The sequence below is a fragment of the Alternaria postmessia genome (genome assembly GCF_024291825.1).
Source record: "Alternaria postmessia strain BMP 2775 chromosome Unknown scaffold_4, whole genome shotgun sequence".
Lineage (NCBI taxonomy): Eukaryota > Fungi > Ascomycota > Dothideomycetes > Pleosporales > Pleosporaceae > Alternaria > Alternaria postmessia.
The window spans coordinates 516409-540476 of NW_026260077.1; the positions used below are offsets into that span (position 1 = coordinate 516409).

Below are 24068 nucleotides of genomic sequence, written 5' to 3' on the forward strand. Positions count from 1 at the left end.
AAGATTGCCTACGTAAAGCATATCGTCTCTGCCTCAAGCCATCACTCTGTCACGTGTTCGGTTCCGGCTATACTCAGCCCGCCGGCATGATGCTCAAAGTAGCCCTTCTCGTCACTACTCTCGTCACCCTCATCATGAAAGCTCACGCTGCCACTCTCCCAATTCGGATTCTGACCCATAACATACGCTATGCCGCCGACCCGCCAGCCACAGGCGAAAAGCCCTGGTCCTCACGCAAGCAATTGATCCTTAATGAGCTACACTACAATACCTTACACAACCCAGAATCATTCATATGTCTTCAAGAAGTACTCAATGAGCAGCTAGTTGATATCATGACCGGTCTGGGCGACGAATGGGCCTACATCGGCGTAGGCAGAGACGATGGCAAAACAAAAGGCGAATACAGTCCTATCATCTATCGGAAAGCCGTCTGGGAACTGGTGACATCGCAGACCGTTTGGCTAAACGAGAACGGAGCGGTAGGGAAGAAAGGCTGGGACGCGGGATCTGTCCGCATCCTCAATTTGGGCGAATTCAAGCACAAGCAAAGTAAAAAAGCCATGGTAGCGATGTCTACGCACTTTGACAACGCAGGCGCTATCTCGCGCCGCGAGTCTGCGAAGATCATCGAAAAGGTCGTTGCAAATGTCACTTCGCCCACCTCAAATACTTCGTCTTCCACCTTACCTTTCTTCCTGGCCGGCGACCTCAACTCTGAGACTTCTGGCGAAGCATACAAGATTCTAAACAACGGTTCGTCCATCATGCAAGACACAAAGGAGCAGGCCAAGTGGCTGTACGGGGACACGAACACGTTTACGGATTTTGATGACCAGACGAAGACGCTGATTGACTTTGTTTTTGTGGGACCGAGAGGAAAGAGCGATTGGGTGCTTGAGGGATATAGTGTTTTGCCGAATAAATTTGAGGATGGGGTTTATGGTAGTGATCATCGGGCTGTTGTTGTAGATGGATTGCTCAAGATTTGAGGTTGGGCTCTTGCTTCGTTCCAAGGTTGTCTGGATCAAGACTGTCATTAGTATGGGATTACACGCGTACACAATTGACAGCTACCTGACAATAGTGAAATTGCTTTGCGTTTTCACCTGTGTCCGGTTATGCAGCAGATACGGAGTTCACCCACCGTAGCCCAGATGATCACAAGCCTAACGTCTAGATCCAGGCAGATTAATTCACTTTGGGAAGAAAAGCAGGTCGAGTGTGACGTTGTCAGGCGATCGTCGTCATTGGGCTTTGGCTAAGCGAAAGCTCGAAACCACCCCACTGAGGGGCTGGTCTGTGAACACAGGAACGACCTCGCGCACCACTCCAATTCTAGCTCCAGCCCATCTTCCCACACTCAACTATACTCAAGATGGCCGAAACCGCAGCTGTCGGTAAGCTCAATCCTCCTTCCCTATGCATGTCGTCGACATATGAAGCTGTTTTAGACAGAGACATAGCTTAAAGCACAGTTTTGTCTTTGTCAATGAGTCGCAGGAGCTAACCCATATTGCAGACTACACTTTGGCGAACCCAGATACTATCACCAAGTACAAGGTCGCCGCCGAAATCTCCCAGAAAGTCCTCAAGGAAGTCTCCGGTACGATGCTCTTCAAGCTCGCGCTTACTTCACGCGCGTAAACAGACACAAAACTGACCGGTTCAGGATGGATCGCCGCCGATGCCAGCATTGTCGAGCTCTGTGAGCGCGGTGACAAGCTCCTAGACGAGGAGGTTGCCAAGGTCTACAAGGGCAAGAAGGTCGTGAAGGGCATTGGACACTGCACCACCATCTCCCCGAGCGCCTATATCACCCCGTACACACCACTCAAGTCCGACACCGAGGAAGCCGCCACGACACTGAAGGAGGGAGAGGTTGTCAAGATTCAGTTGGGCGCCCAGATCGATGGCTTCTGCGCAATTGTTTGCGACAATGTCATTGTTGGCGCCGCTGAGGAAGTCACCGGACGCGAGGCAGATCTCATTCTGGCTACACACTACGCCAACGAGCTCCTGCTCAGGTTGATGGTACCTCCAAGCTTGATCCCCCACAGCGATGAGGAGGAGCAAAAGAAGGCTGCAACAAAGAAGCCCTACACCCAGAGCCAGATGACCAACATGCTTGAGAAGGTTGTCAAGGCCTACGGCTGCAACCTCGTCGAGAGCACTACCATCTGGCAATTCGACCACAACGAGATAGAATCCAAGAAGAAGATTATCCTTGCGCCTGGTGAAGGTGTCAGGGGTGACGGTCTTCCTGAGGTCGGTGAGGTGTGGGGTGTTGAGATGGGTGTCAGTCTCGGAAGCGGCAAGGTCAAGAACAATGGCAACAGGACTACTCTGCACCGACGTACGGCTACCACCTATCAGCTCAAGCGTCCTACCTCGCGAAGCCTCTTGTCTGAAGTAGTCAAGAAGTTCGGTACCTTCCCCTTCAGTCTGCGACAGCTGGAGGACGAGAAGGGCGCCAAGGTTGGTGTTGTCGAGTGTGTTCGTACCGGTGTACTTCGCCAGTACGAAGTCGTCGTTGACAAGGACAACCAGCCCGTAGCTAGGGTGTTCTCAACTGTTGGTAAGTTCTAGGATTCCCCTGCTCGCTCCTTGCTCAGGAGATGTCCGATATTGGCCGATGTGCTCGCTTGTTTGATCTCTCAAACATGAACCATCTTGCTGGATGTAGAGCATCACACAGGCAAATTTGTTAGCTAACATCGTAACAGCAATCACCAAGAACGGAATGCAGCGCCTAGCTCAACCTACTGCCATTGACACTTCCAAGTACAAGTCTGACAAGAAGATCGAGGACGAGGAGATCCTCAAGATTCTGGAACAGCCTATTGGCAAGACTTCAACAAAGAAGAACAAGAAGAAGAAGAAGAAGCCTGCCAAGAAGGCCGCTGAGGGCGGTGCCGCCGCTGAAGAGGAGGAGGACGATGATGACGAAGAGTAGATGTAGGTTCTAGGGAACCGTAACGCCATACCCGCCTCTCGACTATGAACCTGGATGACACGGACTGTTTTGAGATCGCAAAAACGGCAGCCCCGGAAACAAAATCGGCAATTGACCTAGGTCTGATATGCCTTATCGTATGGTCATGCACATGATTATGTAGAAGCGATAGCAATTCACAAAAAAGAAAGATCAGTTCTCCGGACGTCATCTACCATAGCTTTTGGTTGTTGAAACTGATTCAGCACATAATGTATAACAGTCTCGCGCTCGAAATGTGCCCCTATGATCTGCGAGATGAGACCGTGCATGTCAACGCGTCTTTAGCCTCCAGACATGGCTTCAGCATACCCGATGATCGGCGATTATGACCACGGGATACAAACACACTGTTGCAACAAACAGTTTTCATGCGCGGAGTATTAGTCTCAGAGGATGGAGCAAGTGGTAGACTATATCGCGTCGTCTTTCGGGTCTTCGTTCAGGTCTGTCTATCCCATACGCTATTGTTCTGCATGCGCCGGATAGAGTGACTATAGTGAATCTCCCAAGGCTTCCTGATCGCCTTAGACGACAGGGCGTATACATTGTCCATGTAGACAGTCAGGCACAACGTGAGATAAGGCAAAATAGGTATGCAGAGAATACCCCTGAGTGGATGATGCGAGGACTGTTTGTCCGTCAAGATTTTTTTGTAGCAGCACCAGATAACATGGCCGTACACTGTCTCTGTATGAGTATAGATTCAGGAATTGCGTGGCGATATCTACAGGTTGCGATTGGTGAAGGTGAGATGGGCACGTCAAGAAAAAAGCGGACTTGGTATTGTAGACTCCCTTTGGAATAGTTGCACCACCACCACGACGATACACCACTTTTGTTGAGACTCAAAATCGATGAACCGATCGAGGAAGTCTCTGTCTATCCGCAAATATAACTTGGAGATCCTACAAGATACTGCGATATTTGCGGTTGCGTAGGGGGCTGACATAATAAGAAGGCCCGTCCAAGCGTCCAGGGCACCCTCGAACAACCTTCAGCGACTCTCATTCTCGCACTACCGACCCACCACGACGGGCACGGCATTGCGGCGTCTTGAATTCTCGGACAACACGTGAAGTAACTCTCGTCATGCTCGTATCTGCTACAGCGCGCTGACCAAACTGTAGTTTCGCCATGCCGGCCCTCCGCAAGTCTCTCCGGGAGTCGCGCGACTTTAAATCGCAACAAAGGTCCAGCACCACGCCCTTCGCCTCACCTACCGGCACTCCAAGCGAGCACACCAACGAGAAGAAGCAACGATCAATCACCGAATGGACTGAACCCCAACCGCAAACTCTCGCCCCATCGTTCGAAGAGCACGGTTTTGCGCGGCACGGCGTCTTGGAGAATATGGCCCCCCTCGGTGTGCCTCCAAAGGCAAAGGACAAACAGCGCGCGCGCGCTCTCGACGGGCCGCCCACTGCTCGACATTCGCTACTGGGGAAGAGCGCGGTTTTTGCAGGTGACGAGGTTGGGTCTACGCCAGAAGTCACTCCAGCTCCTGAGCTCGAGCCGGACGACTCGGAGCGGCAAGAGGAGGACGAGATGCCGGTTGGCTTTCCCATGCTTGAAGACGACGAGGACGACGACTACGAGCCCAAGACGAAGGCGAAGAAGAAGGTGAAGGTGTCAAAAACTCCTGTCAGGGGCAAAACCCCAGTGCAGAGTAAGACACCTGTCAATGGCAAGACGCCCGTCAAGAACGGCCACACCAAAAGCACCTCTGTTTCCGCTAGTCCAGCAGTTCAAGCTGTTTCCATGTCAGAGCCCGTTGAAGCTGCGACTCAGCGTATCCAGATTGCTGTCAATGATGCTATCTCCAAAGCCAACAGTCACACTGGCAAGCGCTACGTGGGCATTGCCTTGCGGCGCGCCTACGAGCAGAGCAAAACAGACTCCGCTTTGGCAGACGCTATCGAATCAGTAATTCATGGAAAGAGCACCAGTGAACAGCTCTACCGATTTCGCAAATTCATCAAGCAGTTCAAGCAGGAGGAAAAGACGAGGTTGGGCTTGAGCAAAGACAGGCGCTTTGACCAACAAGCTGCGATGAATCACGATGCCTCGTTCTTCAGTCAGCAGCCATCCCCAAGGGCCAGTAGTGAGATCGTTCCTGATGACTCTGTTTCGGCTGTCAACGACTACCAGGATAGACAGTTCATGAACTCTACAAATTCAGCTACAAACTTTTCGCACAAAGCACTGCAATCAGCTCTTGATCAAAATTCAGGCCAAGCACCGCCTCATCCGTTTAGTACCGCACCCGCTCTTCCAGCGACTGCTGACACCTCAGCTGAGTCAACGCCGAGGATGCAGTCCAAGTCGCCCCGAAAACGAACCGCTACCAATGGAAGTCTGGCGCCGGATTCTGCGATGGAACTGGACGGAGGAATTTCTACTACAGCACCAACTCCAGCCGCAAGGACGCCGGACACTGGGGCGAGCGATTCTGAGCTATCAGATGTCAATGAAGAGATTGTCCAGAAAGGCCCTCCAGAGCCTGTGCAGGTCAATGGAAAATCTACTGCACCTGCGCCAGTTGTAGCTCCAAAGAAAGGAAAGAATCCTGCGGCTGCACGTGCTGCTAAAAAGATGAAAGGCAATGCTGGGAGGCTATTCGGGAAGCATGCCCACAAGCTACAGCCACCGACCGCGGAGCAGCAAGCGGAAGATGAGCGACTCAATGAGATGCGAAAAGCTATGGTCGATGAGCAGCCTATCCGGAAACTTGAGCAAATTCCTCCTCCCATCTCCGATGTCCGCTTCGATGACGAGATTCTTGAGACAGAGTCTCTAACTGAGTCTCAAATCGCGGTGGGACCTCCTGTTGATTCTGATCAACCGCGACGCGCTGGGCGGGTTCCAAACCATGGTACTAAGCGTATACGAGAGGATCCGTCACGGTTCTCATCACCTCAGTTCGAACCGGCTGTGTCGTCGCGCCCTTCAACGCCTGCGATGGGACCGGCACCTAAGCGGGTCAAGCTCACTAACGGACAGGGCGCGAGGACGAAACGATCGTAAGTATTTTCAGCTCAATTTCTCAGCATCCTTGTCATTTTTCAGTGTTGGTCGATGCATGTACCCGCTTTGGCACAGGGCTGTAAGGCGTCGACTGAGCAAGCTCTACGTGTTTGCACGTGTTCGCATCGTACATTCCTCAACACACCATCAAGTCATTACAGGGCTAACGTTCCACGTATAGGCCGGTCAAAAACCGAGATGCAGGACCTATTGCTGGTGTAGCCTTTACTGGCGGTGGCGGTTCGAGACAGCTGGGGCCTGATGACAACGACCCGGTAAGTGCCACTGGAATTCCGAAGCATCCAACCACACCATTCCTCTTTCACCACACAACCCATCAACCACATTTTATCTTTTTCATCCTCAACATCAATGCTGCTCACTACAAACATCACGCCACTCAAATTTCCATATTCTCCTCCACTTTCTGTCCTTTCTTCACCTCTAACAGAATGTCAGAACTCGCCGCAGTCAGAGAGCGACGACTTTTGCTCTGCGTGTAGAGGTGCAGGCGAGTTTGTATGCTGCGAAAACTGTCCACGCGTTTTTCATCTTCTCTGTTGCGATCCGCCACGAACTCAGGTTCCAGATGGAGCGTTCTACTGCTACGAGTGCAACGCAAAGTCTGCTGCACCCGACGATTCCGCGGACTCGTATCCCAGTCTGGGTCCGCTCTTCAACAAACTCGAGCGTACCAACCCTCGCGCGTTTGCTCTGCCTTCAGACATCCAAAATAACTTCGAGGGCGTTTCTGCACGTCCCGATGGCTCGTACTCTGAGGAGGTCAAGAAGTTTCCGCTGTAAGTGTGACGCGTTTCGTCGCGTGATTTGGCACTAACATCACAACAGGGCGAAGAACAGTGGCTATGGCTACCAGAGACCTGAATACACCAAGCTCATTGATGCTGATCACAAAGTTATCTTATGCACGCAGTGCGGAGTGTCGAGTGGTAACAAGCGCCAAATGCTGAAGTGTGACTTTTGCCACGCGTACTGGCACTTGGACTGCGTCGACCCACCTCTCGCTAACCCGCCACATATCAGCCTTGAAGCATCTCAGCGGGACGCCTGGAGATGTCCTCGACATATCGAACATGACCTTCGCAGTGGTCTCCTGCTGCAGAACGATTTGAGTTCTAAAGATGGGGATTCTGAGATGGCCGATGCCGCGCCGGTAGCTCGGGTGCCACGTAGAGTCCGAGTGCGCAAGCAACCCGAATACGTTGAGTCAACATTCTCACGTGGTATGCGTAACAACGGCTTGATTGATATCACAAATGATCCTGACGATGACACTGATGGCGAAGGCAATTATGTGTTCGGCGACAATGAATCTAAGGATGTCAACTCCAAGATCTTCCGTGTCCCCGAGAAGGGACTCATCCTTGACTTCGTCAGCAAGGTCAAGAGGTATGTGCAGTCGCATCAGAAAGTCATCACACTGATCACTAATGCGTTGTAGCGGCCGTGTAGGGAAGAAGGTCGAAGCTCGACACGCTGCAGACACTGCATCACGGCGCAGAGCGTCGATGCAAAATTTCATCGCGTATCCATTCCCACAGCAGCAGGCAGCCCTGGCTCTGGCACAGTTGGCAAACAAGACGCCAGAAACGAACCTGGGTGAGGGCAAAGTCCATGCGCTCATCCTCGGTCTCACTGTAAGACTGCCTGTAGCCCACCGGCCTTGTTTTGATCATCGGCGCTAATTCACGTGAAACAGTCCGAAGCTCCCCCGGCTGTCTCCTCAGCCATGTCCAACGCAGATCCGCCGCCGCCCTCAGCAGACGAACGCGCGCATTTGGAGATGCTGCAGAAGCTCATTCAGCAACGACTTGGAGCTTGAATACCCGTCGAGTACACCGGATCTGAACCTAATCATTTAGCTTATTTGCCGCGACGCCACCGCACAACATGGACGCATCTGGACCCCCACGACGCCTTTATCCAACCCTAAAGCTCAACTACGTCAGATCATCACAAGGTATCTTCATCAAGGTAGTGCATACCTCCAAGACAGGCTGTGAATGAGGCGTTGGAATGCTCAGCTCTGCTCGTCTAACTTCCGTACTCGATCATGACACTTGTTCGCTAACGGACGCGCGGCACGGTCCTTGTCCGACACGTCAACGATTTTTGTCTCTTTTGAAAAAAGCTCCCTCCCTGGTCCTCCGCATCCTTGTTTTGGTGGGTTATTTTGCACACGATGCGTATATTGCGCGCTCGTTTTGTCCCATACGTTTTCCAAGTACAAACAGCTATATATTGTCAAATCCCTGCACTTTTGACAGGGAATTTCTTTCGCTGTACCACAACTGCATAGCGAGGAGTTTGAATCGGGTACTTTTTGTACATTCCTAGCTCTTGGTGATGAGCTTTTGTTCTGTTCCATGGCGTTTCTAGGGTGCTCTATCGAGCAAGATGGATGAGGGACAAGTGCAAACTTTCTGCCTAGTTTAGGACGCGGGTGTCACGCGGCCTGCATATTTACTCGCTATTCTCCTAGGAGGATTTACGATGCACATCTCAGGAAGGCATGTAGTTTTACATAGGCGACGAACAAGAAGTCTACTGTGTCTTTGACGTTTTGTGCCCCATCTGGATCTTATGTGAGAAGCGAGAATGTAGCTCAGCTACCCGGGTGTTGGCATAGACAACCAAGAGAGTTTTGTTTCAGGCTGACTTGGGTTCCTAAGGTTCCACCATGTCAGACACTGTGCACATATACCACGATAAATAACCCGTCGTGAAGCTTCTCACCAGTCCATGTCGACTCAGCTTCGTTCGGTTTTGCTAAGTAGTAACAAACATTGCTGACAAATGTATATACCATCTTGTATCGTCTAGACGCAAGACCACAGAATACTGCGGCTCTGTTTGGGGCACATTTTGTCAAACACATTGTAGTAGAAAGAACGGAATTGCTCGCACATCGAAAAGGCGGTGTTATCCTTGACCAGAAGTAGATAAGAAAAATAAGATGGATTGAACATGTTAATTGGGTATGATTTATTCCATGATTCGTCCAATCGTCTCAACCTAATGCAGCGATAAGGCTATGTTTACTGGCAATGCGGTAGCTTGACTATTCTGGAACCGCATCACGCGAATCAACTCATATCTCATCTCGTTCTGTAGCAAGAGCTACGGGACAACGTCACGTGAAGCTAAAATTCGTGTGGCTTACGCTCAAGGCTTGCAGCGACCGAAGTAGCGAGGGTACAGGCAGCAGTCGCGGACGGTGTGCTGCTTGCAGAGCCAGGCGAGGAAGCGCTCAAGACCAAGACCGTAACCGCCGTGGGGAGAAGAACCGTACCTGGAGTTATGTTAGTAAGGCACAAACTGATGGAACGCGTATGGTGGTTGACTTACTTCCTCTGGTCAGTGTACCAGTAGTACGCCGCAGGATCGATACCTTCCCTTCCGTATGCAGCCATCAACTCATCATAGTTGTCCATCCTCATGCTGCCACCAACGATTTCACCGACACCAGGCATCAAGCAATCTACACTCTCGGTAACCCTAGCATCGTCCTTGTCCTTCAGCATGTAGAAAGCCTTGATCTCGGCGGGGAAGTGAGTCAGGAAAATAGGCTTGTTGATGATATCTGTCATGCGACGCTCAGCAGCCTCGGCGATATCGTCACCGAATTTGTGCGGCTCGCCATCTTCATTGGGGATCCCGTTCTCGACGAGCCAGTCGATGGCGTCTTGGTACTTCATGCGCTTGAAAGGCCGCTCTGGTACTTGGAACTCGGGGTTAAGGTCCATGATGTATTGCTTGATGACAGGGTCGGACATGGTGACTTCAAGGACACGGCACATGACCTCCTCCAGGTGGTTCAGTAGATCATCAAAGTTGATGTAGTCGAGCTCGGCTTCGACGTGTGTGTACTCAGCCAAATGGCGACGTGTCAGTGACTTCTCTGCACGGAAAGATTTCTCAATACAGTAGACGTCACCCATAGATGGCAAACAAGTCTCAAGGTATAGTTGAGACGACTGGGTGAGGTATGCTTCCTCGTTGTAGTAGCCGAACTTGAAAAGCGTAGAACCACCCTCAACCTGGGTTTGGACGAGCGCTGGCGGGCTGACCTTGCGTAACCGAAGTTCCTTGTAGACCTGGTTGAACGCAAACTCGACAGCATCACGGACGATCAAGACCTTGGACGCCGTCTCTCCGCGCATGGTGAGATGTCGCAGATCCAACAGTGTCGCGTGCTCAGTGTCCTTTGATACCCTGTTGGTGATGGCATCGTCGCCACCCGCAGCCTTCCATCCGTCGTGGATCTTGTAGTAGTCGACGTGTAGTTCGCGGTTGTTGGGTGCGTGTGCGCCCTCGGGGATCTTCCTCAGCTCTCCGAAGACCTCCATGCTGGTCTCGCGGGTCAAAGTGAGGGCATCGTAGGTCTTTGCCAGCTTGCCGGTGAAGATGAGCTGCATCTGACCGTAGCCGTCTCTTAGTGTAACGAACATGACGTCCTTTTGTCTTCGCTCACGATGGACACGGCCGAAAACGCGTACTCGTGTACCCTTTGTATCCTTGCCATCTCCTAGTGTGATCTTCTTCGAGTCGGTGTCGTCGAGCTTGATCCTGATGGGCGCAGGCAAGCTCTTGTCCTCTTCCAAGACAATCTTCTTGGCTTCGTCCAGTACCTTGTTGCGATCATGCTCCTCCTTCATGCGCTGGGCAAGTAGTTGTTGGTCCTTCTCCTGCTTCTTCTTCTGTGTTTTGGCGTAGTTGACTGCCTTTTTCATGGCCGACTTTGCGGCTTCCTTCCACTCTAGCCTCGATGTCGCATCCGCACCCTCTGCGACCTCGCCGGTGACGCTCTTGCGTGTAAGGAACTTTGCCGTCTCGCCGCGCGTGAGGACAGCGTATCCGAGTGACTTGTAGGGAAGTGATTCGTCGCCGGTTTGTTCTGGGATATCGTGACCGACATCTTCATCGATGTAGTAGGTAGCCTCGGCCATGATTGCGGTATTTGCAGATTCGAGTCGTGTTCAATGGGTCGTTGTCGCGCTCCGAAATATCTTGAGTGGTCGCGGGGTGAGTCAAGAACCCCTCCAACAATGCTCCGTGCGCGCCCATGTGAAGCGCATAATGTATCGATAAGACTCACACTCCCAATGCCGCCTCCTTATCTGTCGGTGAAATGTCATATCAATGCCGTCTATGTATATTTCCAGACGCCAAATTTCGCCTATCTGTTCGGCTCGAGAACAAATCTCTAATCTTGACTTGCTGCTTGCATAGGACATAACGCTTCGGCATAAGCCGACAACTCACGCGTCTCACGCCATCGTCCCAACTTGTGGCTACGACTCACCAGACTTGGAACTTACAAGTGGCGACGGTAACTTAGGCTTAATGAATGTACCTGAATTAAACATGTCTGCATTAGGTATTGCAAGCCGAGGCTGCTCTAATTCCGCGCTGACAAACGGGGTACCTAACCTCCAGTGCATACTGTTTTTTATCACGTCATATATAACAGTGATTTGGTACGCCAGAAAAGTCGCAGATATTCTCTTACATAGTATTCGATTAAACAATGGCAGATCCAAATCTCTACAAGTACGAATCTCCTCTAAAGGGCTATGAAGGCCTTGAGGCACTACCAGAGTATGTTCTTCCTTGACATATTTTCTGTATCATATGTCGACTACAGTGGTATTCGTGGTTGAGACAAGGACTCACAATCTATAGCGAGAAGGCTGCAGACGGGAAGTCGTATCTGAATCCACCAGCCGAGATGATAAGCGAAGCGTATAAGTCTTTCGTAGCTCCTCTAGACAACGGCATACGAGGGGGCTTTGAGTAGGTGTCAACGCGGCGAGTCGATTGCTCATGTATCTGACAGTACCCAGCGCCCACATTTACTTTCTCCAGTCCGATAACGAAGAGGTCAAATTCGCCAACGAGCTGTGGGAACGCATACGTCGCGAATGTGAGAACGAGATTCATACTTCCAACTTGCACATACGCTGACTGAACACAAGTCCCTGAGCTGCGCATCTATCGAGTATGGGATCGACCTATTGGCCCTCATCCTGTTGCCATGTTTGAGGTTAACATATTCACGCCCGGTATGTACGGCGACTGTTCATTCTGAAACCTTCCCTGACGACGGATAGAACAATTTGGTGCTTTCATTCCCTGGCTTGTCATCAACAGGGGGCCTTTGTCTGTTCTGGTCCATCCTAATACTGATGACGAGTTGAGAGACCACACCCAAAGAGCGATGTGGCTGGGACAACCACTGCCTCTGAGCACAAAGTCATTCAGAGAGAAAGATGAGAAATTATAGGAGCAAACGTGGAGACAGTAGAGTATAGGTATTATTCAGTGCTGTCTTCTGGTGTGCTGCACTCCATTGGCGTCTCTGGCGCTTGGGAAGCCACGTTTTGCTGATGCTGTATCTCTTCAGATACGCCATCCTTACGACTCGTTTCGGCAGCCTCTCCCAGTGGCATGCTCGTGGTACTGTCCGCGCAAGCCCTCAAAATCAATCAACCGATGCTTTTGTAACATCGAAGTGCCCCTTGCGTGTCTGATGGTATCATAGTGCCTGGCTGCTCTCACACTTTGGTCTCGCCCTTCTTCTTTTTCTTCGTCTTCTTCGCCTTCTTCTTATCTCGCTTCTTCAGTCCGCTCATGCCAGCCTTGCAAGCCTCAGCATATCGCGCATAGAAGCCGTCCAAGTCATCTGGCTTGACGACGGTGCTCAACTCGATTTTAGGGATATCTTCCCTGTCGGTTCCCGCCTTCTTGCTGCTCTTGTTGTTGTGCGCGCGGATCAAGACAGGCAATGGCTCTTCAGGATGTGTGTCCCATAACGGGTCATCGGCGACTTTGCTGGCTGGTGGTGGTGCAGCAGATGTGTCGAAGGTCATGCGCTTCTGAACTAGGTAGACGCTGCCGTGGCCTTTGGTGCGCGTGTACTCGAAGAGATTGGCAAGCCGAGTGAAGAACTGGGCAGGTCAGTATTTGACAAGCACTTGATAAAATCACATATCGTACCTCGTCGTTGCTTAAGTGTTCTCGCCCCATAATGAAAGTCGTGTGCTATATTATGCGCGCCATGTAGTAGGTCGCATGGTGGGATGCCCGCGGCCGTGGCGTGGAGCGGAGACGCGGGGAAATCTCTCACCCAAACTCCGACTTCTCGAACTTTTTTGCGACCCTAACGTCTCGACCATCTCAATATGCGCCCAACTTTCGGAGGGCCCAAACTGCCCGTTGAGCTGCGAAACCAGCTTGGAGGTGTGTTCGACATGGCCTGGTGATGTTTTATTACTGACACTAGCAGATCCAGCCAACAACAAGCGACGAAACGGTCCGCGCAATGGGCCACCGAATCGCAAAGACAGGCGCAAGGCTGATCGTGTAGAGAAGAAACGCCAGAACAAGCAGGTCAGACGACCAGCGCCATCGCATCCACACAATGGCCGGGGACCACGCCGTGAAGCCGACGACGACGACGACGATGAGGAGGAGGAGGAAGAGGAAATAGATTGGGACAACATCGAATCCGACGCTACACCACCTCCGATAGCTGCGAAAGAATCGCCCAAGCCGCTGAAAAGCATTCTCAAAGCGAAGCCACCACAGCCTGAAGATGCCTCACCGCCACCTGCCAAATTATCACGCGCCGCTCGGGAGAAGCTTGCGCAAGATGATGCCGACATTGCCAAGTTAGAGAAGAAGCTAGGTGTAAAGAGCAAAAAGAGATCCAAGGGAGCGGATGATGGCCTGGACGACATATTTGGCGACCTTGGGGATTTTAGCGACGAAGAAGAGGTACAACCTACAAAGAGGAAGAGGGATGAGGACAATGATTGGCTCGCAAGCAAGAGGCGGAAAGCTCTGGGTCAGGAGTCGAGTGAGGAAGATGACAGCGGGTCGGAAGGTTCTGAATCAGATGATGAGGACTTGGACCTTGAAGAGGCGGGCTTCGATGAGGATGATGAGACAGAGGATGGCTCTGATGACGGCTTTGGCTCTGAAGAGGACGACGACATGGAGGACGCGGAACCAGAACAACCGCGCATACGAGAGAATCCATACGTCGCCCCTGCAGCGCCAAATGCTCAACCAACCAAGTACATACCGCCTGCGCTGAGAGCACCTCCCTCGTCAGACACGGAGGCTTTGCTACGTCTCAAAAGACAAATTCAAGGTCTCTTCAACAGACTCTCAGAAGCCAACATATTGTCAATTCTACGCGACATCGAGAATATATACCAAAACAACCCTCGAGGCTACGTCAACAATACATTGGTCGACCTACTTGCTAGCATGTTGTCGGATCCCACAGCTCTTCTGGATACCTTTGTAAACTTGCACGCTGGTTTCATCGCTGCGGTGTACAAGGTCATCGGGCCCGACTTTGGTGCACAAATAGTGGAGCGCATCGTCACAGAATTCGACCAACACTACCAGGCGAACAAAGATGGCAATGGAAAGCAGACTTCGAATTTGATATCTTTGGTGGCGGAGTTGTACACTTTTCAAGTTATCGGCAGTAACATCGTTTTCGACTACATCCGATTTTTCCTTGATGAGCTCACGGAAATCAACACTGAACTCTTGTTGAGGATAGTCAGAGCAGCCGGCCCACAACTACGACAGGATGATCCAAGTTCACTCAAAGACATTGTTGTTTTGCTGCAAAAGTCTGTGGCAAAAGTTGGACAGAGTAACCTGCCCGTTCGAACAAAGTTCATGATCGAGACGATCAATGATCTCAAAAACAACAAGATGAAGACGGGTATAGCTTCGTCTGCGATTTCTCGAGAGCATACGATCCGCATGAAGAAGCAGTTGGGTACTCTGAACTCAAGGAACCTAAAAGCAACTGAGCCGTTACGCGTTGGGCTGAAGGATATCAAAGACACGGAGAAGAGAGGAAAATGGTGGCTGGTAGGAGCGAGCTGGCGAAATGAGCCAGGCAACGAGGAAAAGCCCGAGGAGCCAAAAGAAGCCGGCAAGACTACAGCCGAGATCGACATTGAGGACGAAGACAGCGAAGTCGACCTCGTGCAGCTTGCTCGTGAACATCGCATGAACACAGACATTCGGCGCGCCATTTTCATCTCCATCATGTCTGCCAGCGACTTCAAAGATGCCCAGATACGATTGAACAAGCTCAACCTCAAAAGATCCCAAGAGGCAGAGATTCCACGAGTCATCGTTCACTGCGCAGGCGCTGAAAAGACCTATAATCCATACTACACTGTTCTTGCCCGCAAGGTCTGTTCAGACCACAAGACACGGAAGAGTTTCCAATTTGCGCTCTGGGACATATTCAAGAGCCTAGGAGAGAAGCAAGACGGTGCAGATGACGATGACTCTGACGACGACGATGCGGGTGGCGACACATCTCTTCGAAAATTGGTCAATCAAGGCAAACTGTACGGCACACTAATTGGACGAAAAGCTCTGCCTATCACTACTCTCAAGAACCTCAACTTCCCGTATTTGCAGCCCAAAACCAGGACTTTTGTCGAGGTTTTGTTAGTCACTACAATCCTAGAGTCGCTAAAGTCATCAAAATCGAAGGACAAGCGAGATGAGCGGGCAGTGCGCGAAGTGTTTGTGGAGGTAGACCAGGCTCCCGAGATGATTGCTGGGCTGCAGTTCTTCCTGAAAAAGGCTGTTAGCAAGACGGAAATTGTCGAGCAGACGGAAAAAGAGACCGTGCGGTGGGCTTGCAAGTCGATAATGGACATGTTGACGAAAGTACTGGCCACGACCACTCTGCAGGAAGATTGAGAAACGGAAAGTAATAGACCATTCACCATCAGATATCGCAAGAATACCCTCTGTTTGCCGTGTATAGTAATGCGAAACCCATTTTGCCGCGATACTTGGACGAAGATGTTACGGAGTAGATGTGAGGCACTTTGTCAGCTTGGCGCCACTTGACCCTACGGAAGCCGCATAGACCTTCCCGGCCGAGCTCCGCAAAAAGCTCAACCACATCTCCCATCCCACGCCCCATCCATTGACGCCTGTCATCCCCGCCGTACACTTTACGGCTTCTCTTGGTAGCGATTCTTCGGTAGTCTCCACCATGTTCCGCTCACTGGCACCCCGCGCCATCCAAAGGGCGACGCGGCCCGTCTCCCAAAAGACATTTTGCGCATCCAACATCTACTTCCAGAACCGGTTACGACGAGGCTATGCGTCGGAAGCTGGTAAGTCGCATTGCCGTAAAGACCGGTACGGTGACTTTTGCTGATTGCTGGACAGAGGACAAGGACCTAGTCATCATTGGTGGTGGTGTCGCAGGCTATGTCGCAGCCATCAAGGCAGGACAGGCGGGCATGAAGGTTAGCGAGAACAGACGTAGAGATTTCGAGGTCCAGAGAGCTAACACACTGCGACAGGTCACCTGTATCGAGAAGCGTGGCTCCCTCGGTGGAACTTGCTTGAACGTCGGCTGCATTCCCTCAAAATCGCTCCTCAACAACTCGCATCTTTACCACCAGATCCTCCACGACACAAAAGGCCGCGGTATCGAAGTCAACGATGTCAAGCTCAACCTCCCCGCCATGATGAAGGCAAAGGACACTTCCGTGTCTGGTCTCACCAAGGGAATCGAGTTCCTTTTCAAGAAGAACAACGTCGAGTACATCAAGGGAACTGGTGCGTTCCAGGACGAACACACTGTTGCTGTCAACCTGGTCGAGGGTGGCGAAACCACTGTTCGCGGCAAGAACATTCTCATTGCCACTGGCTCTGAGGCTACACCCTTCCCCGGCTTGACCATCGACGAGCAGAAGGTCATCACAAGCACTGGCGCTATTGCGCTCCAGGAAGTGCCAAAGAAGATGACCGTCATCGGCGGTGGTATCATTGGACTTGAGATGGTAGGAACAGTTCTCTGACCCACAAGGCATTTCTAACGATTCACAGGCCTCCGTATGGTCGCGTCTGGGTGCCGAGGTCACTGTCGTCGAATTCTTGGGCCAAATTGGTGGCCCTGGCATGGACGCCGAGATCGCCAAGGCGACCCAGAAGATCCTCCAAAAGCAGGGCCTGAAGTTCAAGCTCAACACCAAGGTTACCGCAGGTGAGGTTCACGACGCTGGCGTCAAGGTCAGCGTTGAGGCCGCCAAGGGTGGAAAGGAGGAGACCGTAAGTTCAGCGCAAGCACCTCGATTCAGAAGCATTGCTAACAATCACAGATGGACGCTGACGTCGTTCTCGTTGCCATCGGTCGCCGCCCATACACATCTGGTCTTGGTCTGGACAACATCAGCCTTGAGACCGACGACAGGGGCCGCTTGATCATCGACCAGGAGTACCGCACCAAGATTCCCCACATCCGCGCTATCGGAGACTGCACATTCGGACCTATGCTTGCCCACAAGGCCGAAGAGGAGGCTGTCGCTGCCATTGAGTACATCCACAAGGGTCACGGTCACGTCAACTACGGCGCCATTCCTTCCGTCATGTACACTCACCCTGAAGTCGCCTGGGTCGGTCAAAACGAGCAGGAACTCAAGGAGGCTGGTATCAAGTACAAGAACGGAACCTTCCCCTTCTCCGCCAACTCAAGAGCTAAGACCAACCTCGACACCGAGGGTATGGTCAAGTTCCTCGCAGATGCTCAGACTGACCGGATATTGGGTATCCACATCATTGGACCCAACGCTGGTGAGATGATTGCTGAGGGTACCCTTGCTCTCGAATACGGTGCCAGCTCAGAGGGTAAGTCAACATGCAGTTTCTCGTTTCGTGACAAGATACTAACGATATTGCAGATGTTGCTCGAACATGTCACGCTCATCCTACCCTCGCTGAGGCGTTCAAGGAGGCTGCTATGGCCACCTACGACAAGGCTGTTCACTACTAGATTCCCCCTTTTTGGTCCGGCTTTCCTTTATGCATCAGCGACATGATGTTCGAGCTCTCAAGCGCGCGAGCAGGGAGTTGTGAATAGTATTTTGTAGAATATATCTGATGCGTCATGCTCGCCAATTAAAAGCTTGGGAATGATGTGCATGTGATGTGGAGCCGATAAGGCTGAGATACCCTGCTAGTGGCGTTTTGTCGCGTGCACGTAACGCGTACCGCGATTTGGGATATTGATGTCAATTACACCCGCTTCGGACCGTCTTCACCCATACCACACCCTTCGACACAAGACGCCATGAGTAACGATGAGATCGAACAGCGCTGCACTGAGCTACGACATGAATTGAAGGCCTGGGAAAAGAAGTTTTCAGCAGAGAATAATGGCCGAAAGGCGGGACGCGATGATATCAAGGCCAATGCCGAGATTTGTACGTACAGAAGAGTTCCGGTCACTCTACAGTCATGCTGAACATATGCAGCGCAAATGTACAAAGACTACAACAAGCTACGAGTACGACTGTCAAGCAAAGCAGCGCCGCAGACGCCCTCGAAGCGAACCCCAAGCCGAAGAGCGAGCCTCGATGTCGAACGAACACCAAAAGCCGCGCCCAAGCCCACCGTCTCTACACCGTTGAAGAGGAAACGAGAGGACGGTGATGCAATAGAGAACGTAGATCTAGCAGCCGAGCTTCTGTCTCCACAAGGACCTACCGTCATAGGACCTACGCCCCAGCGCGACGGGATAGTTCTAGGTCTCTTCGACATGCTCCCATATGCATATGGCACACCAAGCAAACCGAGGACTGTACTAGGAGATGTGGGGTTAAATGTGCCGCAAACTCCGAGTAGGGGACTTCAAGATGCAGCAAGTGAGACATCACTAGAGTCAAGAGCAAGGGGAGAGCGGACGCCACTGTCGGCGGGGAAGCGGTTTCTTTTGAACCAATTCGTCACACCGAAGAAGAGAAGGTTAGACGAGGAGGGTACACCGTCATCTACGACTCGAGGTCTAGCTACACCTGCATTCCTGAGGAGAGACAATGTGCTGAATGCTATTGACGAGGAGGAGGAGCCAATATCACGACCAGCACCTTGGATGCGACGCGGACTTGGACGTAGCTTGAGTTCCATGATACAAGCGATGAGGAAAGATGAAGACGACAAACTTGATGAAGAAGCGGACATAATGCGCGAACTGGAAATGGAGGAAGAAGGCATCGCCGTCCCCAGGAAACCCAGAGCGTCACAGATACTGATAGAAGATAGCCAAGCTGCTATGCCCTTAGGGCCAGACCGAGGTCTTGAGTCTGACGAAGGCAGTGAGGAAGAACCAGAACTCGGGCCTGATGGAAAGCCACGAAGGGTCTGGAAAAAGAAGGGTTTGAAGAGGCAGACGCGGCGTGTAATAAGTAAGATATTCTGTATTCAACAAACGAGCTACATGACTAACAGTTTTCAGTGCGCCCGAACATTGTAAAGCCCAAGCCAACGCCAGCACCACAGACAAACGACGACCCAGAGGGAGAACAAGCAGGGGTGCCAGAAACTCAAGTACCAGCGGTTCTGGAAGACGAGTTTGGCTCAGACTTGGATGGAGATTCAGACTACGCGAGTGACGCTTCACATACCCCGAGACGAAAAGTGCCCGCAAAGAAGCCAGAACAAGCAAAGGAGAAGCCTGTCAAAGAGAGCGCACTCAAGACGGCGGCCCGCAAGATCAAAGCTACGGCAAACGCAAATTATCGGAGGCTCAATATCAAAGGCAAAGCAGGGACTGGTGCGAAGGGAAAGTTTGGAAGGAGGAGATAAGGGGAAAGGACATGATTTGGGGAACTCAATACTAGGCACCAGTAGCATGTATGTTGGAACTATGGACCGGTCAAAGCATGGGCATGTTGATTTGCTCTGGTACTGTACTCAGGGTAGAAGATTTCCACAGAAGTAATCTCTGCTGTCACACAGCGTAAGGCGTGGCGTGCTGACTACCCAATCGGTCATGGAAGGCAAATTCTGTATACGTTCAAGACGAGACGTCAGCTGCAGTATCGCAAACAAGAGTAGACCAACGCGAAAGCAGACCAGCCGCCAGTAGTGATATTCCCACGCTGAGACAATGTGACCGACTAGGTCATCTGCAGGTATTGGTGCCTGGTCCGCGTGGGATGTCAGGCTTATATCTGGGAAATAATTACAACAGTGCTTTCGCCCTCATGGGTTCTTTCAGCGTGTTTGAGAGCAAGTGAAATAAATGGCATATATTCGTTATAGAACGTTTGAGGGAGGATATGACGCGGCGTGGCGGTTGGGGAGCACGCTAAGCCCAGCACCTCCGACGCCGACGGTCTCCCGACGTATACCACCGAAGCTTCCACTCGCCGCAACAAACACCCCAACCACATCACGAATCCGACCCACTCAATCACCTCGACCAGTCTCTGTATCATCGACTTGCACTACCAAAACCGAACCACCGCACACCATGGCTGAAAGGGAACTCTCCACCGTGCTCCAGCAGCTCCACCAGACGCTCAAGTCGCACAACTACCAGCAGTCGACCTCGTTACTAGGCAAAGCCAAGATCGCCCTCCTCAACCTCAACGCCCTCATCCCACAAGAGAAGACACCACGGAAACATCTGCAGCTCGCACGTGAGACGCTCGAGCTAGGCGCCATCATCTCCATCCGCCTCAAAGACACCGAGTCCTTTACCCGTTACTTCCAGCAGCTCCAGCCCTTCTACTCCCTGCCAGAGTCCACACTACCCAAGGATGGCAGTAATTCCAGCAAGGTCACAGGTCTATATCTGTTACTGCTGTTGAGCGAGGGCGACTACGCGGGCTTCCACACACTGCTAGAGACGCTCGAGGTGGCGGCTGCGCAGGCCGGCGCGAAGCTCGAGGCTGATCAGTTCATTCAGTATCCCATAAAATTGGAGCAAGCGCTTATGGAGGGAAGCTACGACAAGGTGTGGGTCGAGACAAAGAGCGAGAGGGTGCCTGGCGAGGAGTTTGCTCTGTTTACTGAGGTACGTTACTGCCACTATCATGCCGCACATGCTGTCTTTGTATCATGACTTGGATCGTTGCTAACACACTCTCAGATTCTCATCGGCACTATCCGCAAGGAAATCGCGTCCTGCAGTGAGCGCGCATACCCCTCCATTCCCATCTCCGACGCCAAATCACTCCTCTTCCTCGACTCGGAAGGCAGCGTCGTCAACTTTGCCAAGGAATGCGGTTGGGTTGTCAAGGACGGACGGATATACTTCCCTCAGCAGGAGGACGAATACATGAGCAGAGACATCTTGGTTACAAGCGATCAGGTCATTGAGAACACTCTTGGGTATGCGAGAGAGTTGGAGACCATTGTCTAAGAGAGTGGCATAAAAGAGACAAGGCCAGCGAAGTTGTGGTTTTCGTGGAGCAAAGGAGTAGAGCGGTGTACGATAAAAGCATCAAGACACGTGGAGCGTATGGGCTGGAGCGTACTGGCAGCAGACTATGTGCTCGATCATAGCAGCACGAGGAGGAGCAATCTCAATGACGGAACATAGATAATGATCATCATCACCACAAACTATGGACAACAATCCCTCTTCACTACAGCAGACCGGCACAATTTCGTAGGCAGACTGCTCCCTAAAACTTAACTCAAACTCACTGCACATATGGAACAGGGATTGAGTTTCGAGTAAGATGAGAAGGTATTCACAAGTCTTTTCTCCATAGACTAGGTAGGGTGCCATTTTGAGACAACCATGGATGATATTTGAGTATCTGATGACCCTAGCGCCTGGACTGGATGACATCTCCTTTACAAGGCTAACAAGGAGGCGACCAAGTCATGTATTGAACAACCTTTCCCTTAGTTCTGCAAGATAGAAACTCTCCAAAGAAGCAGAGGAGCGATAAACAGGACTCCGACGGCAAGCTCTCCAATTTGCATGCCCATTGCGTAGTTCGGATGCACTCTTTGAATCATGCAATATCAAGTATTGGAGTGTAGGAGAAAACTTCTGGGGGTTTAACGAAGCACCTGTGTATCGATTCTTGTTTTGCGGCCAGGACGCCGCGTGTAGTAGCGCAAGAAAGTTTGGAAGCTGATAAGTGGCTTGGTCGATGAAAGCATTCTCAGACGCACGCGACCTTTCTTGCAAGTTTCGAGGCGAAAGAGATGTTGTCAATGCATTCTTTGTTCCACTGTATTAGAAAAAACATCCCTTTTAGGAGGATTACTTCTTACTTCAAAAGAACATGTTAAGAGCTATGTACATATACATATAAAACTTAGAAATCTACAATACTAATCATCTCTATAACTTTTCTTATTAGGGTATGATATAGGCTGCAAGGTAGGGTTTGTTATTCCTGTATCTGTCTAGGTTTTTTTCTTGTATGAGGTAGTCCGTTATTTTAGACAATATTGAATGGATTGTTAGTGATAGGAAGGGAAGAGGACAGGGCAGAATAGACGTCTTGATACGCAACTGATGTTCTTTCAGAATAGTGTGATGGATCTGTGCTCGTACATCTGTCCGGAAGAACTTCTCAATAGTGGGTGAGGTGCACATTCTCCTTAAGAGAAAATTGGACTGTGTCAACCACTTCTTGGAAGAATCTTTGACAGAGAAACAACTGATTTACTGATCGCCGCTTTAGATCATATTCCTACACCTAGATCATCTTTGGAACAAACGCTTTTAGTTCATGGCTTATGACGAGCGGATTTTGTGGCCCAAGCAATGGAGAAGTGATAATCATTTTCAGTAGCAGCGGAGGGGGTGAGCAGATGTGTACTTCATGTACACTTTTGTAGGATAGCAGAGAAAGGTGTGATGCAGTATTAGAGATAGGCGTGGTAGTGTTTGAATAGACTGCTCAAGAGGCAAGTGTCGAAAAACGTTCTTATCGTATGTGTTGGGTTACGTCCCGTGTTCACAGTTGACACTTTCTCACTTGAATACAACACCCATCCGTCCCTTTGCTTTGTGCGCATTCATCAGTTCGACCATCTTCGGCACCTCCTCAAGCTTAAAGGCGGTCATATGCGGCTTGATGTTATGTTTCGCCGAGAACTCAATCGCCTCCCTCATATTGTAGCATGCTAAAGACTGGTCAGCTCCATTGCCTTGATTGAATAGCGTGCTTGCTTACTCCCGTTGCTCGACCCCTTTATTTGATACCTCCCCAAAGCAATATCCAATCCATTGAATTCAAGCGGCTGCTGCGGAATGCCTACAACCATGATCATACTCTGACCAGGCTTAACAATCGCCGGGCAATCGTCATAAGACTTCTTTGACGCTGTGAAATTGACGGCAGCATGTACACCGCCTCCGGTAAGCTCTACAATCTTCTTCTTGTAGTCTTTGTCCGTCATTGAGTTGAAAGTATAGTCTGCACCACAGGATTTAGCTTCTTCTATCGCAGCGTCTGTGATATCGATGCCGATGACTTTGTGTCCCATGGCTTTGGCGTATTGGATACCCATGTGGCCGAGACCACCACATCCGATTACCGCGAGCCAGGAGCCGGCGGGTAGCTGGCAATCTGCAATACCGTGGTAGGCTGTCACACCTGCGCAGAAAAGAGGTGCTGACGTTTTGGGGTCCACTGGAGCAGTGAAGTTAGCACGCGATTAATGCTCGCTTTCTATCAAGTTTGACTGACGGTTCTCGGGTAATATGATAACCTCCCTAGCATCTACGACTGCGTATTCGGCGAAATATCCGTCCGAACTGAATCCTTGTATCTTTGTCTCCCCTGTCGCACACCATGCGTTATGCACATTCTTGCAGGCGTAGCATTCAAAGCAGCAGTCGACTGCGCAAAGGAAGCCTACGGGGTCGCCCTCCTTGAACTGCTTAGCTACCTCTCCTGAGCCGGTTGATACTACTCTGCCGGTTCCCTCATGGCCAATAGTGACAGGGTTTTTGCCGAGAATAAGGCCTTGGTCATTGGGCTCGAAAAGCATGACATCGGAGTGGCAGAGGGATGCGCAGCCCATCTTTACTAGGACCTCGTGCTCGCGCGGTGTTGGGATGGGCACCTCATTCAGGTGGAGTTTGTTGTCTCGCGCGTCGTACTGTTGCGCACGCATGGTTTTCTCTGGCATTGAGCCCATGGTGATGATGTAACTCAAGGAGAATGTGATGAGAATGCTTTGGGTAAGGTTACGTATG

General features: G+C 51.2%; 8 protein-coding genes across 8 annotated transcripts; 5 read left to right on the forward strand and 3 right to left on the reverse strand.

Annotated features, from left to right (window-relative positions):
• Positions 1–86: 86 nt before the first annotated feature.
• On the forward strand, positions 87–992 carry J4E82_001202 (uncharacterized protein; the record flags this gene model as incomplete). The annotated part of the gene is made up of 1 exon (XM_051727518.1): positions 87–992. The coding sequence occupies one exon, from the start codon at positions 87–89 to the stop codon at positions 990–992; it is 906 nt and encodes a 301-aa protein (XP_051592831.1).
• A 386-nt stretch (positions 993–1378) lies between these two features.
• On the forward strand, positions 1379–7865 carry J4E82_001203 (uncharacterized protein; the record flags this gene model as incomplete). Its single annotated transcript, XM_051727519.1, has 11 exons — positions 1379–1400; positions 1523–1606; positions 1673–2578; positions 2727–2952; positions 3957–4070; positions 4126–6018; positions 6204–6297; positions 6605–6822; positions 6872–7432; positions 7485–7680; positions 7743–7865. The coding sequence occupies 11 exons, from the start codon at positions 1379–1381 to the stop codon at positions 7863–7865; spliced, it is 4437 nt and encodes a 1478-aa protein (XP_051592832.1).
• Positions 7866–9208: 1343 nt separating this feature from the next.
• J4E82_001204 (uncharacterized protein) lies at positions 9209–10992 on the reverse strand (the record flags this gene model as incomplete). Its single annotated transcript, XM_051727520.1, has 2 exons — positions 9209–9335; positions 9392–10992. The coding sequence occupies 2 exons, from the start codon at positions 10990–10992 to the stop codon at positions 9209–9211; spliced, it is 1728 nt and encodes a 575-aa protein (XP_051592833.1).
• A 581-nt stretch (positions 10993–11573) lies between these two features.
• Positions 11574–12329, forward strand: J4E82_001205 (uncharacterized protein; the record flags this gene model as incomplete). The annotated part of the gene is made up of 5 exons (XM_051727521.1): positions 11574–11644; positions 11729–11839; positions 11890–11969; positions 12022–12108; positions 12157–12329. The coding sequence occupies 5 exons, from the start codon at positions 11574–11576 to the stop codon at positions 12327–12329; spliced, it is 522 nt and encodes a 173-aa protein (XP_051592834.1).
• A 271-nt stretch (positions 12330–12600) lies between these two features.
• Positions 12601–13072, reverse strand: J4E82_001206 (uncharacterized protein; the record flags this gene model as incomplete). Its single annotated transcript, XM_051727522.1, has 2 exons — positions 12601–12993; positions 13043–13072. 2 exons carry the CDS (start codon positions 13070–13072, stop codon positions 12601–12603), a joined length of 423 nt encoding a protein of 140 aa, XP_051592835.1.
• Positions 13073–13227: 155 nt separating this feature from the next.
• J4E82_001207 (uncharacterized protein) lies at positions 13228–17885 on the forward strand (the record flags this gene model as incomplete). The annotated part of the gene is made up of 8 exons (XM_051727523.1): positions 13228–13285; positions 13332–15763; positions 15969–16221; positions 16277–16356; positions 16414–16896; positions 16943–17164; positions 17215–17740; positions 17794–17885. 8 exons carry the CDS (start codon positions 13228–13230, stop codon positions 17883–17885), a joined length of 4146 nt encoding a protein of 1381 aa, XP_051592836.1.
• A 297-nt stretch (positions 17886–18182) lies between these two features.
• On the forward strand, positions 18183–21260 carry J4E82_001208 (uncharacterized protein; the record flags this gene model as incomplete). Its single annotated transcript, XM_051727524.1, has 5 exons — positions 18183–18315; positions 18367–19296; positions 19347–19677; positions 20156–20912; positions 20988–21260. The coding sequence occupies 5 exons, from the start codon at positions 18183–18185 to the stop codon at positions 21258–21260; spliced, it is 2424 nt and encodes an 807-aa protein (XP_051592837.1).
• A 1578-nt stretch (positions 21261–22838) lies between these two features.
• J4E82_001209 (uncharacterized protein) lies at positions 22839–24010 on the reverse strand (the record flags this gene model as incomplete). Its single annotated transcript, XM_051727525.1, has 3 exons — positions 22839–22990; positions 23041–23499; positions 23557–24010. 3 exons carry the CDS (start codon positions 24008–24010, stop codon positions 22839–22841), a joined length of 1065 nt encoding a protein of 354 aa, XP_051592838.1.
• Between the last annotated feature and the right edge of the window lie 58 nt (positions 24011–24068).